The sequence below is a fragment of the Gavialis gangeticus genome, unplaced genomic scaffold (assembly GCF_001723915.1).
Source record: "Gavialis gangeticus isolate Ggan-Ray unplaced genomic scaffold, GavGan_comp1, whole genome shotgun sequence".
Taxonomy (NCBI): Eukaryota; Metazoa; Chordata; order Crocodylia; family Gavialidae; genus Gavialis; species Gavialis gangeticus.
This window is the reverse complement of record NW_017728994.1, coordinates 64,743,960-64,758,878: the sequence shown is the minus strand read 5'-3', so window position 1 is coordinate 64,758,878 and position 14,919 is coordinate 64,743,960. Positions and strand designations below refer to the sequence as shown.

General features: G+C 41.2%; 1 protein-coding gene across 2 annotated transcripts in view; it reads left to right on the top strand.

Annotated features, from left to right (window-relative positions):
• The window catches only part of ATE1 (arginyltransferase 1), a 215,528-nt gene that overhangs the window by 32,140 nt on the left and 168,469 nt on the right, over positions 1-14,919 (top strand). Inside the window, exons 6-8 of one of the 2 annotated variants that reach the window (XM_019502933.1) lie at positions 2,611-2,843; positions 4,962-5,090; positions 6,153-6,281. In XM_019502933.1, the coding sequence (XP_019358478.1) occupies positions 2,611-2,843; positions 4,962-5,090; positions 6,153-6,281 (491 nt within the window). The remainder of the gene's footprint in view (positions 1-2,610; positions 2,844-4,961; positions 5,091-6,152; positions 6,282-14,919) is intronic. The other variant, XM_019502934.1, reaches the window with a different exon arrangement.

Below are 14,919 nucleotides of genomic sequence, written 5' to 3'. Positions count from 1 at the left end.
TTAAAAGTGACTGCTGGCCCTTAAGAACATAAAACCCACCAAAAGTCAGTTTGTCAGATCATACTTGCCTTATGTCTACCATCATGTCATCTGGTGATGAGAAGCTCAGGTGGCAGCCAGTACCTGTGGGCTTTTGGTGGCTCTGTGTGGCTTTAATTTAGCATCTGTACTACCAAAGTGTGAACTGCACTGTGGGATAGCACCAGTTGCTGAGCATCTTTGTGTCTTTCAGTTGGCCTCTGAGTAGTAGAAGCTGCCTTACTTGCTTTCAGCAAAGCTAGGGTAATTTTGCCAACAGAGTGAAGGGCTCTGTTGCCATAGAGGGGCTTGTACTCTTGCCTGCAGAATTGCTGCCAAAACTTTAGGCAGTAATATAGCCTAGTCCTTCAGCTTCCAAGTCACTTATGGCATGTCTATACTGCCTCTATGCTGGACCCAAGTCTGCTGCTAAAGCAGCACACTTCACCTACTCATTCCCAGTCAGATTGCATAAACGTATTTGAATGATCTGGAAGAATTCTCCCAGGTTTGTTTTCTTGGTAGAAAAACCTGCTTTGAGACTCCTGAACCTTATGTCTACCATCATGTCATGTTCAAATGCTGAGTTCCTGAAGGGCAAAGAGCTTGTAGTATTGATGCAGGGCACCTAGAACCCCCAGTGCACTCTTCTTATTCTGTACTGCATGCTCACTTAGTCTGCCTGGAGGCAATGGGAGCAGTGCACAGGATAGCCCTGATTGGCTGACCAGACTGCTAAGCATCAGTTTGTGTCCCTTACAGTACAGTGTATGATTGTGAACTGGGTGCATTCTGCTCCTTGCTTGACTGGAGTAGTAGAGTCCAACCTAAGCAACACTGTCTGCCTGGGGTGAGTGGAAGGGAGGGAGCAAAGCAGCCCATATGCTTGATGGTTGTGCTTTGTTATTGAATCCAAGTGTTCATTTAAAAAAACCCAGTAGTCTTCATGGCTTTGTGGTTGTGAAACTAAGCACAAAAATGTGAATGAGTCTAGTGAGCATTCTTCCCTCTGGTTTGCAAAAATGTGAACCAACCAACAGCTTTCGGCAGTTTGAACTGCCTGTTTGTATCAGAGGAGCATTCCCTTTTAAACTGTTTTATTGGTTGATCATTTAATCTGAAACACCAATGTAATTTCTAGAGGTACAGTGATGCATCAGTCTGATATCGGATTGGTACCAATATAAACAAAATTGGCTGTATCGGAAATCAGCCTGAAGTGACCGATTCATTTGGTCGATTTAAATGCCTGTGCATGCGCACAGCCTCAGCACAGCACAGCACAGAGGCAGTGAGGAGCAGAGCCCAGTGGCATGCAGTTGGTAAGTCTGTTGTGGTGAAAGGAGGAGAGGGAAGGGAAGGGACATGTGGGTGGGAGGGGAAGATCAATGCCTCCCACAGTGAAGGAGTGGGGGGGACAGAGTCAGGCACTGCTCACCTGGCGTGGGGCGGGTGCTGGATGGAACTGTGGCTCATCGGGGGGGGGTTCTGTTGCTGCATGGATCTCTGGGAGGGCATGTGGTGTGCCCCAGATCTGTGTGGGGTGGGATAGGCGGGCTGCAGCTGTGGGGTGGAGCTGGGGCTGTGCCGGGCTCTTCTTGGCAGGGACTGGTCTCGGGGTAGGCGATGGTGGTGCTGGGAGGGGGCTATGGAGGGGAGTGGTGGCACTGGAAGTGGAGCTATGGCGAAATTTGGCGTGGCTGCAGCCCCCTCTGTAGCTCCCCTCCCAGTGCTGTCACTGCCTGCCCTGAGCACAGCCCCTGCCAAGAAGAGTCCGGTGCAGCCCTGGCTCCACCCCGCAACTGCAGCTTGCCCACCCTGCCCTGCACGGATCCGAGGGCACCCCCCCACCCAATGGCTTCCCGGGTGTGTGCAGCAGCGGGAACAGCCCCCGACAAGCTGTGGCTCCATTCTGCACCTGCCCTACCCTAGCTGGGCAAAACCTGCCCCTGCTCCCTCCCTCCCTCCCTCACCATGGGGGGCATTGATCTGCCCCCTGATGCCCCTTCCTCCCTCCCCTTCCATCACAACAGACGTATGAGCTGCACGCAGCTGTAACAGAAATCAGATTGGTATCGACTGATATGCCTCCTTAAATATGAGCTATCAGTATCAGCCCCCCAAATCTCTATCAGTGTACCTCTAGTAATTTCTATTGTCTTTGATTGCAAACTGACCTAAATGCTTACAGGTGCCTGTTTCCTTCTCAGCTGCCAACCCCCCTGATAACTTATAATGATGCAACTATTGGTATAAAACAGAATCCTAGGACAACAGATAATTGAATTCATGTCAAAAAAAGAAAAAGGATGGGGAACTACTGTATTTATTGAACTGAGATTTCCAAATTAATTGCATATAATTTAAGTGAAGATGCCGTATTGATTTCCAGACTGTCACAGAAGGATCTTAGATAATGATTGTAGAGTAGTCTGAACATGAAAGAAACTGCAAGGTAAATGCCATGTTTTAAAATATAATTATTGCAGTTTTAATCAACATATTATTTGTAACCAACTTAAATCTTTTATGCTGCTGCTACTGTTCTTGTTGCTGTAAACGTTGATTATTTTTTTCTTTATGTCCCTGTAGGCAAAGGGGCCGATTTGAGCAAGCCACTCTGTCGAAAAGCGAAAGATATACGGAGGGAAAGAAAACTGCAGAAACTACTTCAGAAACAGACACGTATGGTTGAAGACCCTCTACTTCAAGTGGAGCCTCAGGTTTTATTCTCTGAAACCTCAAAATCCAAACCAAATCAAGCAAAATGCATTGAAGATTTCATTTTTAGCTCCTTACCTGAGGATGCCATACACCAGCTGGAGGTATTGGTGATCACATTACTATTGATTTATAATAATCATACATAAAATGATTATTTTACCATTAGAATCAGTTTTTAGGGAAAAGGCTAGATGAAATATTTGACCTGGAAGAGACTCATTTAAAATGAAAAACAAAAAGTTGGAGCACTGATAAATGCTTTGTAGAAAGGTCATTTATTTATTTTTTCCTGCTTCTGAAATTTTTTTTTACTATGAAATATGTACTTTTAGAGGGAGACAACTTTTGTCAAAATTTCTGTAATGTTTTCAGAATCAAAAGTTGCATAGCTTCTAGCACCAGGGTTTGCTGACAGTCTTTCTCAACTTTTAAATATACTTTAAGAATGCCTTTCAAGATTTAAAGATCTTAAAAATGAGGGGGTAGAAAATAGGGTGTCAGTCTTTATGGTACTGTACTGAGTAATTTCATTGGGACACTAGAGGGCACTCTGACTCTTATAATCTGAGTAACTCATATTAGCTGTGGCTTTTACAGCAGTTGACAAAATATTTTTAGTCATGGGGTATGAAATGAATTTTCAAATAAAAGACTGAATTCTCTGAGTGTTGAGAGAGAGATTCACCATGTTTTTCTGAAGTACCTAATTGTTTAGCCACCTTTTAATAATGAAACTGATGGGAAAGCAAGGCTTGTTCTTGCAGCTGGATTGATAGGATAATACAGACATCTGTCCTGTAACTGTATTTGATATAAATAAAGGTCTTTAGCAGGTCATAGAGCTTATGGGAGTAAATTTTGTTTAGCTAAGTGTATTGACTGCCATTATAGCTATTTTATAAATTACGAAAGACTTAATAGTATAATGGGTACCGGGTGGCATGTTTTGAAGTCTGGAGAACTTCTTGAGCTTTCTTTCTCTTTTTTATACTGGACAAACTTTTATTCCTGGAATATAAGATAGGACATCTTACAGGAAATCAATAGCCTGGGAGCTATTGACTGCCATGGGTAGTATCACTGGAAAATATTAACTGTAGTTGAAAAGTACAGTGCATTTTTTTTGTACTAATTGCGTACAAGAAAATTCACCCACAGTAGATTATAATGAAGATTTGAAGTGCTTTGTCATGTGTTTAACTTCTTTTTCCAAGTCTTCTAGTTCTTTATGGGTTAAGTTGCAGAGGAGTTGGGGAGAAAAGGAGGAGGGGTGCTCATTTTAAAAAGGAAGCAAGGTTGGCAAGCGGGGGAAGCCAGGCGTATAGGAGGTGGAGGGTATAGGAGCTGAACAGCACCTGCAGGAAAAGCAAGGGTGGCTATAGAGAGATTATTTCATGGGGCAGAGTAGATTGGGTGGGCAAAGACAGCCAACCCAAAACTGAAAACCGCATTGCATTTAAAGTATTCTCAAAATGAACATGGCCTTAATTTTCTCTGGAGACCCAGACTTGAGGTTCTGTTTGTCCATGTGATGTCATATTTCAAAGTTCCAGTTCATGTATTTTCATTTTATAATTTAAAAAGTTGGAGTGAGGGTAGAAGAGAAGGGACAGATGCATTCTTGTGTAACTCCTTGGTAATTTGTGATTCCTGCAACAGCTAACAGGTAGGAAATAGAAGCGATGAGCCATCAACTTTCATTCCTTTTTAACAAAAAAAATGTCAATTCCTTTGGAATTATCCCTATCAGTGGGTGGTCTCTGAAGTCGTCTTCAGACTTGTAAGGCCTTGTGTGCTTTGCAATACTTTTCTAGCATGATTTGACCCTTCAGCATAAGCACATTTAAAACTGATGGGGGGGGCAGTGTTTAAAATGATGAATGATGCTTCACTTCTTGGCTTTAGTTACTGAACAATATTTACAGATTTCTGCTGTAGAGGTTTTGTTAAGTTTCACATTTCATGCATTGAAAATAAAAGAGAACCTATTCCAGTAATATGTATTTTAAAGTAACACCTGAAAAGTCTGAAAGGTTTGAGAGCTAATTTATTAATTGGCATGTTAAGTTTGATGTTTTAACACTGATCTTTCTTTCAGCAAGTACAAATGTATTTTTGTTTGCTGTTTTTGCTACAAATTTTTATACAAAAAGAACTATGTAGTGCATATGCTTATTACATGATATAGCAGTAAAAAATATTTTAACCTGTTTCTGAAGGTGAGGTTGGTGAAATCATCTCCACAAAGTTTCCAGTTCAAAGCCACATTTCAGGAGTCTTACCAGGTCTATAAACGTTACCAGATGGTTATTCACAAGGACCCACCTGATAAACCAACTATAAGTCAGGTCAGAAGGCTAAATATAATCTTATGCAAAACCTCAACTTCCCCCCCATTTTATGTCTTGCATGGACTCTGGGAGAAATAAATGTGGATTTCATATCCAATATTTACACTGTATACATATACATGACCAAATGGAAGCCTGGAAAACCAAGGGAACAATGAATTACATTTAAGCAATATCCTGGAAGTGCAAACTGTTTGTATGTTTTATTGTAGGTATCACAGATCTGCAGCCAGAAATAAAAAGATATCTTTGGTTTGTCTCAAAGAATTTGGAAGTATTCTATAGTAAAGCCTAATAGGCATGGTTTAATACTATATCACTTGCATAGTGATATGGTGAGGGCCAGATAAAACATTAACTTCAAAGCAGCAAATTCTGATCAACTTCAATGGGAGTATTTGTGTGGGGAAGACAAGTGCAATATAAACAAAAATATGTGCAGAATAATTATCACTTGTTAAAAAAAAATACTAGTTTAAGATTTACAGGAGTTGTTTAAAGCATTTTACTTCTCATTTAAACTCAAAGAAGAAATAAGTGCATTCCATCTAAATTACACATTGTTGTAATGAACAGACAGCATGTAATGGTTAACCTTGCAAGGCAAATTATTTGTCTGAGACTAAACAGAAAAAAACTGCAGGAGTTTGGGAAAAGGCAGGGATATTTGATCACTAAATGGGTGACAAATAATTAAACCAATTTAAGTAGGGCTGTGCCATTAAAATAAGACATTTGTTTTCATAGAACAATTTTAGAAAACAGCTAGGAAAATAATGTATATGTTTTATTATGCTGTTCATTACCCCTAAGGAAAATAATAGTACCATACTGAGGATACATCTGAATTAAGTAAATTTTAATTTAAAATATCAGTTTAGTTAATATCACAGTTACAATTGCATGGGGTTCCCTTGCTTTACCCTATGTAAGATAGAATACTGATGGCTGAGGCTTTGAGATGGATAGGAGGAGATCTTACACTAGCCTTACCTTCAGAAGCTTGTAATATGAATATATACGCTTAAACATTATGCTTGTATTTTCCTTGCTCTGAAGGTGAGGTTAGTACCTGTCTCCTCTGAGGACCCACAGTTCAAATCATCCTTCAGCCAGTCAGCTGCTTTATTTGCCAAGTATCAGATGGCTATACACCAGGATACACCTTCTGACTGTGACGAGCATCAGGTACAGTTCACTGCATGGACCTCTACCAAGGTTTTTTTGATAAAGGTCAGATAAATAGTAGCACATGGGATTTCTTTGAACTACTCTAAATATTAAATCATTGCTTTTACAATTTGAGAAGGTTGGCTAATGTTCTGTGCCAGGTTTCAAAACAGACAAAACTTTCTCAGATGAACAATGGACAGCTATCACAGTCATAACTCAAAGCAAAGTTAGTATTAATACTCGTAATTACATCTAACAGTTTTAAGGATATAAGATAGCCAAACCTCCACTTGAAAGAATAGTTAGCAATGTGGTAATATAGATAATGAATAAATATGCTTTGTAAATCTAAAATGTTTCAGGTTTTAGATAATTTGTTTTGTCATAACTATATACTTCACTATTTCACTTGTACTTCACCAAATTTTGACATCGTATTACTTCATTTTATTACCTTATCCAGTACATTTTTTAATTATTATTTTAATCTCTATTTGTTCAGTTTATGTTGCTAATAACATCATCTATGGTCCATTTGTTTTTCTCCTGAGAAAATCAAATATATTGCATTAAGCATATTGCTACTGTTTCCTAGCGGCAGACCTGGTCTGTTCTAAGAAGTCTATCATAGCCTAATAGCCCACAGCTATTCAGTATGATATTTATGCTGTGTTTGAACATGCATGCTCAGAGAGAAAGACCCAAGCAATGGTATTTTGCACAGGAAGGTAGAGTGGTTTATTAACTGCTAGGAGAAATGCTGGAGAATAAATGCTTGCTTTTAAATCAAGACAAGTTTTACCTTCCTAATAAACAATTTCTTTAGTGGCCCATAAACTGCCTCTCTACCTCACTGCTCTGTCAGGACATTGGGACAACAAGACTAACACTGTTTTTAAAATAAGAATGGCAATCTATTTCAGTGACTGACTGAAAAAATGAACAGAAAAGAGCTCTGTGTTACTCGTCTGGTTCATCTAGCAATCAAAATGTTCCTTTAAAGAAATGTGTTTAACATCCTCCAAATGCAAAACAGTCCTTTTTTTTGTTTCCCAAATTTCCAGATTATATGATTCGTGCAAAATCATATAATCCTGAGTAGAGGGTGCATCCCCAGGTTTAGCTAGGGTACATGTATAACTGCTTTTCACTTGCAGCTAGTCTGAGAGGTGTTATATTTTGCTATTTTTGGTATACCAGTCAGAGCTAATCTTTGATATTAATTTTTGTGTGTTAATGCTTGGGTAGCTCTGAGAATACTGCCCCCATCTTTTTCTTCCTGATAAGTCAGAATTTCAGTAGATTTGGAAAGGGCATGATTATGCTTCAGCTGTGGTCACTGGTAAATAATCAGACAGCCACTTACTTCTCTCCCTTCCTCCTTTCCCCACCCTCAACCCCCCGATCAGATCAGAGACATCCAAGACTTCTTTCCTTATCCAGTCAGCAACACAAAATTTAGCCAGAGTTTTAGCTGTATGTGAAATTTCTTATTAGCATGGGCTAGTAGGAAGAGAGAAAATTTCAAAACATGTTGGGGATTTCAAGGTTGGTGGCAAACTTCCTTTAGGGAGCCGTGTTGAGTTCAGTTAAGTTGCACTCAGTTCACTGAGTTACTGTCATGGACACAATGGCACAGTGGGATTTTGACTTGCTGAAGAACTGTTTGCATTGGTACACATATCACACAGAGTACTAGTAGCACTGTGCCATTAGAAAACTTACCTTGGTCATGGATATCATTTAACTTGGCCCCAGAACCTTTGTTACAGGTTTTGTTTACAGGCAAGAAAAGTTATGGACACCCAAAGGTTATGTTGATAGAAGCCAAACTTTATACTACCACTTAGTTTGTTCCAAAAAAGGTCAAAACCTTCTCTTTCGATATTTTTTGGCACATTTATTACAAACCAATGTTTTCTGATGGAAAAAGTGATGGAAATGTTTCTATAAGAGTAGCAAGTTTAGTATTTGTCTGTAGCTTCAATTCAATTCTGGTGTTTTCTTTTGGAGCAGTTTTATCCTTTTGCATTATTTAAACATAAGGTATTCCCCATCCCCCCTTGTTTAATAACATTTGGGTCCCCTCCCTCCCCTCTATATATGGGTTATGGCAGAATAATTGCTGTTCAAGAATTTTAGCAGCAAATCTCTAGCAAACCCCACTGAGTGAAACACAGGCAAGAAGTGATTTGTGACAGTTTATAACGCACATCTGAATGGCTTTTTATAACAAACAGAAGTAACCTTTCTAATTCCAGGGCTATCATCCTACTGAATTTAAAATTCCTGATGTTGAAGGTGTTACATCTCCTTAAAAAAACAAACAAAGTCATTTAAATATTGAATGGGAAGTGTTAGGCAGTGTAAATAATGGGTTTGTTGTCTGTCTCTTACAGTAAATGTGCTATTGCACTACACTTTAATTTCTTTTCATTTTTTGCTGGAATAGTGGAAAGCTATACTCTTACGTTTAAGTGTTTAGTAAAAGATGCAGATGAAATCAGTGTTGCAAAGATTTATTTACACATTTACCAAAATTATATGCTTATTTGTGCTCCACTTGGGTGGTGGTTACATGCATATGATAAGCCATCCTAAGGAAATAAGTCAAGCTATAAAGAAAGTGCAGAAATTACTAAAGGTAGGAAAAACTAAGTATGGAGGAGATTTGTTGTTATGCACAACAAATCTATCATAGTGTTCATGCTTATGCACCAGAGTGTTTATTTGTGAGGTATATTTTGAAGACATTTAGCATAAATAATGAAATATGACGGATTTTGGGGAGTCTTCTATTGATCGTATTGTCTTTTATTCTGTATGTTCTGGAGCAGAGTACATTATCACTTAAAACACAAATTATATAGGAGCCCAGCAGCTCATGAGTACTGTAACTTTGCAAATGAACTGTAGTAAATCACATTTTGTCCACACGTATTTTCGGAAAAGGACGTATTCTTTTGCATTCATGTACAATATTGATTTGCTAGGATGGAGAAGTGGTTTATATGGTTTTTGAACTCACGTTTTTCATTAGTGATCTGAGTATTTCTTATCTTTTTCTGTAAAATGGGCTCCTTATTTTTTTAGAAACATTATCCTTAATTTTCTGAGTACATTTTTATAAATCTTATAAAATATTTGACTAAATATGTTTGTGAAAGTGTTGGTTTTCTTTCAACTGCTCTTGTTATTTTCTGCACTTCAAAATCACCCCGAGGTCAAACTCAGATGAACCATTCACTGACATATGTTTGAACTAGGCTATTGTTACCTCTTGATTTTTCTTCAGTGTTTTTCAATATATAACTGTAGCAGACTATGGCAATGATAAAGTAAAGTGTTAGTTAGGAAAGATAAAATAACTAGCTGTCATGCTGTTGCGACCAGCCAACTCTTTATTGCCTTTACAAATAAGGAATCAGTACAGCAGTGTTTGATTTATACCTAAATTATATTTTGCCAAGTAAACTTGTTTTTTCTCTTCTTCAGGTGATCAGTTAAGTCCAACTAAGTATCCAAGAAAACACTATATTGCAGCACTAAATGTTTTGCTGTCAATTTACAGAGAAAATATTTTCCTTGGTTCCTCTAGCTATGTTAAGTGATGTCAGCTGAATTTCAGAAGAAGAATTTCAAAATAAGCAATACATAATTTTAATTGTTTACTAAGTATTAGTTTTAACATCAGCATAGAGGGCTGTGACTGAGTGTAACAGCATTTCCTGGTTCAGGAGGACAAGGAATTAACATAAGTTCAGCCTGTCCTCTCATGTTGATGCCAAGAAGGATTCTAAATGGTCTTTGAGACAGAAATTGGGAAGAGAGACCTTCTGGTGGTCTCAAAATGTTATGAGAGCTAAAAGGAAGCCATGGGATTGAGCACAATCCCTAGAAATGACATTTTGTGCGTGTCTCTGGGTGTGGCCTTGCTTTGGTGTTTAATAAAATGAAAATAAATCAGAATGAAAGTTCAGTTTACGCGAATGATTGGTCAAGTGGTGCTATTGAAAGCCACTAATTTTGCCAGTACTTTCAAAATTTATTCTGCATAATTGGATTGTGATAGTTGATAATATTTATGTGGTATTTTTCTAAGGCTTCCCAGTGATTGTAGGTGTCCATAGCTTTTACATTTAATCTGTGTTACCAAATTAGTTACTGTACCATGGTTGTAGTGGAGACAGAAGAGTAAGCTGTATGTACATCTTGTTTCAACTAATTGGTTTGACTGTTTTAAGTAATAGATGTATACATATAGGCTGTTCTCTTTACTTCATATAGTTGGTTGGCAGCAACTGATCAACAATGAATCATTGAAAATGTCTCGATTTGAGTAAACGTGCATCTATACAGGCCTTCAGGATTAAATTCTGTGTTGATAGCATTGAGATTGGCCCCATAGACCCTTTTGGGTACATTGCTGGCAGCTGTTGCTACCTGGCCACAGTTTCTGATGATTGTGTGAAAACTTACCATTTTATGAAAAGACTATTGTGCAGTCCAGAGCATGCTAGACTGTGGCACTATGTTTTAATGATTGGTTAAAGTGTTAAGTATTGTGTCAGTTTCTAGTATGGAATCTTCAGAGCCGTTCTGAAAGCAGATCGTGATAATGTTGTAACCACTAAACACACCTGAATGCACTCATTAGCAGGCAGTCATGTCTCTGTTTATGAATATTAAAGTGCCAAAATGGATTGAAGTTCCTTTTCTTACACATGATTTGCATGCTACTTGTCAATTCATGTAACTGCTTTTGAGATAATTGCCTGTATTATGTAAACATCTGGAAAGGCTGTGTAAGTGTATTGAAGAAATTTTTAAAACTTTTCTATGACACCTGGCCAGACTCTTTAACATGTCAGTTTCTTCTCTCTCTGCATTGACCTCAAATCAAGGGTTAGAAACATACCTAAACTGAGAAGTAGGTAGGTGAATGCTCTTTTATACTTCATATAATTTCTAAGGAACAACAGAACTTTCACAATGAAATCCAATGCATGGAAGTGAAATGGGTTATTAGTCCCTGCTGTATTCTCTTTATTTGGAGGGATCACTATTTGTTATTCTGGCTGAACTGCAGGAGAGAGTAGGAAACCAGGGTAACCAGATGGTACTGGATGCTTTCACGTTATAAATTCATAGTATGCAGCTATGAAAGATGAGATGAGACAAGACAAGAAAACAGTTTTCCAGGTTGTGGGCTGCCTCTTAAGGGGGAAGTTCTTCCCCAACCTGGAAGAGGAGAATTAGTGATAGATATGCTACATTTTTTTTCCTGGGAGAAGTCTTTAGATGCATACGTGCACATGTGTACATGCAGATGTTATTTGTAAGCCTAGCAACAGAAATTACACACAAAGTGATTTAAGTGATCAGGAACCAGTTTAAACGTGTAAGAGAACAGAAGTTCAGTGCATATAAACCAGTTTCAGAATGGCTGAAACTGGTTTAAGATAAACATGGATGAATGTAGTATCAGACTTAATTAAGTCTGATATTACATTCATCCGGGTAAAACCGGTTTATGGAACTTCTGCCCCAGATCCCCTCCCAATTCGAGTTAACTCACAGTCCTACAGCATCCCATTCCCCAAAGCTGGGAGCCAGGTGACTCCCCTGGCCCCACCCCATCCTCAGCCAGGGGGATTGGCCTGGTTCCCTGCTTGGGTGAGGGGAGTAAAGCCCCCACTCTGGGCTTCCCCCCCACACCTCTGCCCCACCCCCTTCCTTAGCTACTGCTGCCAGACACAGCCTGGCCAGGGGGGTCCAGAGTCGGGGAGTGGAGTGTTCCCTTTCCCCCTCGCTTCTCCGCCAGCCTGCTGGCTGAGAAGGGGGCATGGCCAGGTGATCAGCCTGGGTCCTGGCTATTGCTCGAGTGGGGGGATTAACGCCTCCATTAAGAGCTTCCCCCCCGCCTGGCTCCGGATTTCTAGCTGGGCTGTGCCTGGCACGGGTTGGGTGAGGGCTCTATTTCAACCTGAGCCAGGCTGATCCTCTGGCTATGCTTCCTCCTCTGGCAGCAGAGTGTTGGGGTGTGCAAACTTTCTGCTCTGCCCATGCTGGACACAGCCCAGCTGGGGGTCTAGAGCTGGGAAGGGGGGGTTCCTTCCCACTCCTTCCTTAGCTGACCACTGTGGGCTTCCTCTCTGCCCCCTTCCCTTCTGCCAGGAAGATCCCAGCTGGTGGTCTGGTGGGGCACTGTTTCTCCCAACAGCCTCTCCTGAGCCTGCCTGGGCTCAGGAGGGGGTATGACGAGGAGGACTCTGGGACTGAAGGAGAGAGGGAGAAATGCCCTGGTGGTGGCTTCCCCTTTCCCCTGTGTTGAGGAGACCCCAGCTGGGGTTCTGTTGCTAGGGCAGGGCCCCTGCTACTTAGCCAGCTGGAGACTGAGGAGATGGTATGGCTGGGGGAATGGCTAGGCTTCGGGCTCTCTGCGCTGGCTGGCGGGCTGGGGGGCACACTCTAGCCTCACCTCTGGCTACTAGTATGGGCCACTACAGGGGTGTGGCTGCCTTTCCAGTTTGAAAAGTGAATGTCAGTTTACTTTCTTATTGGTTCCATCGACGCAGTTTAGAGAAACCTGCAAAAATTTAGTTGATTCAGCCTTGGGCTTTTTGACTGTTTGTACTTAGTCTCGCTGTTTTTGGACAGCAACAATAATCTCCATACTTCTGGGTAGGAGATTGAGGGGCATTTTCATAGAACATTAGTGACTCCGCTTCTGTACATAAGGCACTGTGACCAGTCTTCATCCCTATCCTGACTCCCTCACTTCTAAGACAAGACGTATAACAGGTATTTTTCTGACTATCCCCACCCCCTCAAAAAAAAAAAAATCCATAATGATATGATTGTTAAATCATGCCAGTTATCAAGGTATGATCTTCATTTATAAAACTTCACTAAAAGCTAAAATATTGAATCTAAAACTACATCATTAAAATTACAATGAAAGGCTTTTGCAGTATGCTGAAATGTATAAGTGGGTTTTGAGTTTACAAATCCAAGTATTTTCACTTAAAAGTAAATATCAGGATTGACAAATACTTATTTTATAAAACACTTAGGCCCCCTTTACACATGCAGGTAAAAGCACGATGGGATCTCTTGCATAATTCATACTGTTGCGCTTCCTACCATGCCACATGTGCATGGCAAGTGGTGTGTTTGTGGGATTATGTATTGGATCTTATCATGCCTTATTGTTGGTGTATGTAGAGCCTGATTACAGGCTCCCTTTGCACTGGCAAGAAGCAAGCTCCCATGGCTGGGAGCCCCATGCACCCCAGCTGTGGGGTTGCCCCTTTACCCCCAGGCTGGAGGATTGCTGCTGCAGCAATGATCCCCTCTGCCCTGGGGGTGTGGGAAACTCCTGGGGATCGCTGCAGGGGCCAGAAAATTTCTGTGGTTTCCTGCACCCTGGGGCGGGGGGATCACCCCTAGAGATCATGGCAGCCAGGATCCCCTGGGTCTGGGGGTGCATGAAACCCCCAGAACCTGATTATTGCAGCTGCTGCAATCCCTGGGGCTCAGGGGTGCATGAAGCTCCCAGTTGCTGCAATCCCTGGGGCTTGGGGTTTTTTAGCTAGGCATGGTGCACCCTGCAGTTGGGAGCCATGTCAGCTGACAGGGCTCCCAGCTGCAGGGAAGACTTGGCTACATGTTCAAATTAAAGCTCCATACCATTAGCTATAAAGTTAGTACACATTTTCAAGGTCTAACTTTATAGCTAGTTGGAGCTTTGCATGTGTAGCTTGTATCTAGGTAATTGCATAATTAATCATGTAATTGCATAATACCTTTAACATGTAGAGGTATTAACATTTACCTTTCAGTTACAACATTGTTTCATTTATTAGCAAGTAAAGCTATTAGCATCATTTGTCTCATTTAATAAGAACTCAGGTAAAGTTCTCTTCAGTTTCCATTATCTGTTCTTGTGAAGACTTTCTAGTTATCATCTCTGCCAGTTGTGCGTTGGTGCGTCATTGTAGTTTTATCCCTATTTCAAGCTTATCCTCCATTTATTCTCTGTAAAGTTATGAAGGCTTATAATTGTGCCTTTATATCCAGATGAGCCCGCGTGTGCCTCTTGCAGCATCTCAAATCCCTTTGAGACACTGCAGTAGGCACATATGGGAAAAGGTTCCTTGTGCCGCAGGTTTCCAGAGCAGGGGCAAAATTAGATCCCTGGATATCCAGAGGTCAAAAAAACCCAAAGTGAAAAAAGTGGGGCAGGGCATGGTCCTGGATCCCTGATCCCTTCCCCGCCCAGTCCCACCACCCCAGCCACCCATGCCAAAAACTAACCCCCTCCCCTGGCACTCATTGCGGTTCTAGCTGCCTGTTGGGGTCACTGGGGGCCTCCCGCACAGCTCAGGGCAAGGTGACAGCCCTAGCGGCCCCAGCCCAGGCCCTGCTGCCCCCCACTGCCCTTTGCTGTGTGTGTGTGTGGGGGGGGGCTCTGCCAGCAGGCCTCAGAGCCCCCGCAGCCCCTGCTCCTGTGGTGAGTAGAGACTTCTAATTTTATTTATTTTTTTAAAAAGCCAGAGCCTGGGGTGGGAGGGCAGCCATCAGGGAGCTGGGGGTGCAAGCGGGGGATGGGGCTGGGCAGCCATTGGGGGTCTGGGGGAGCAGGGGGGTG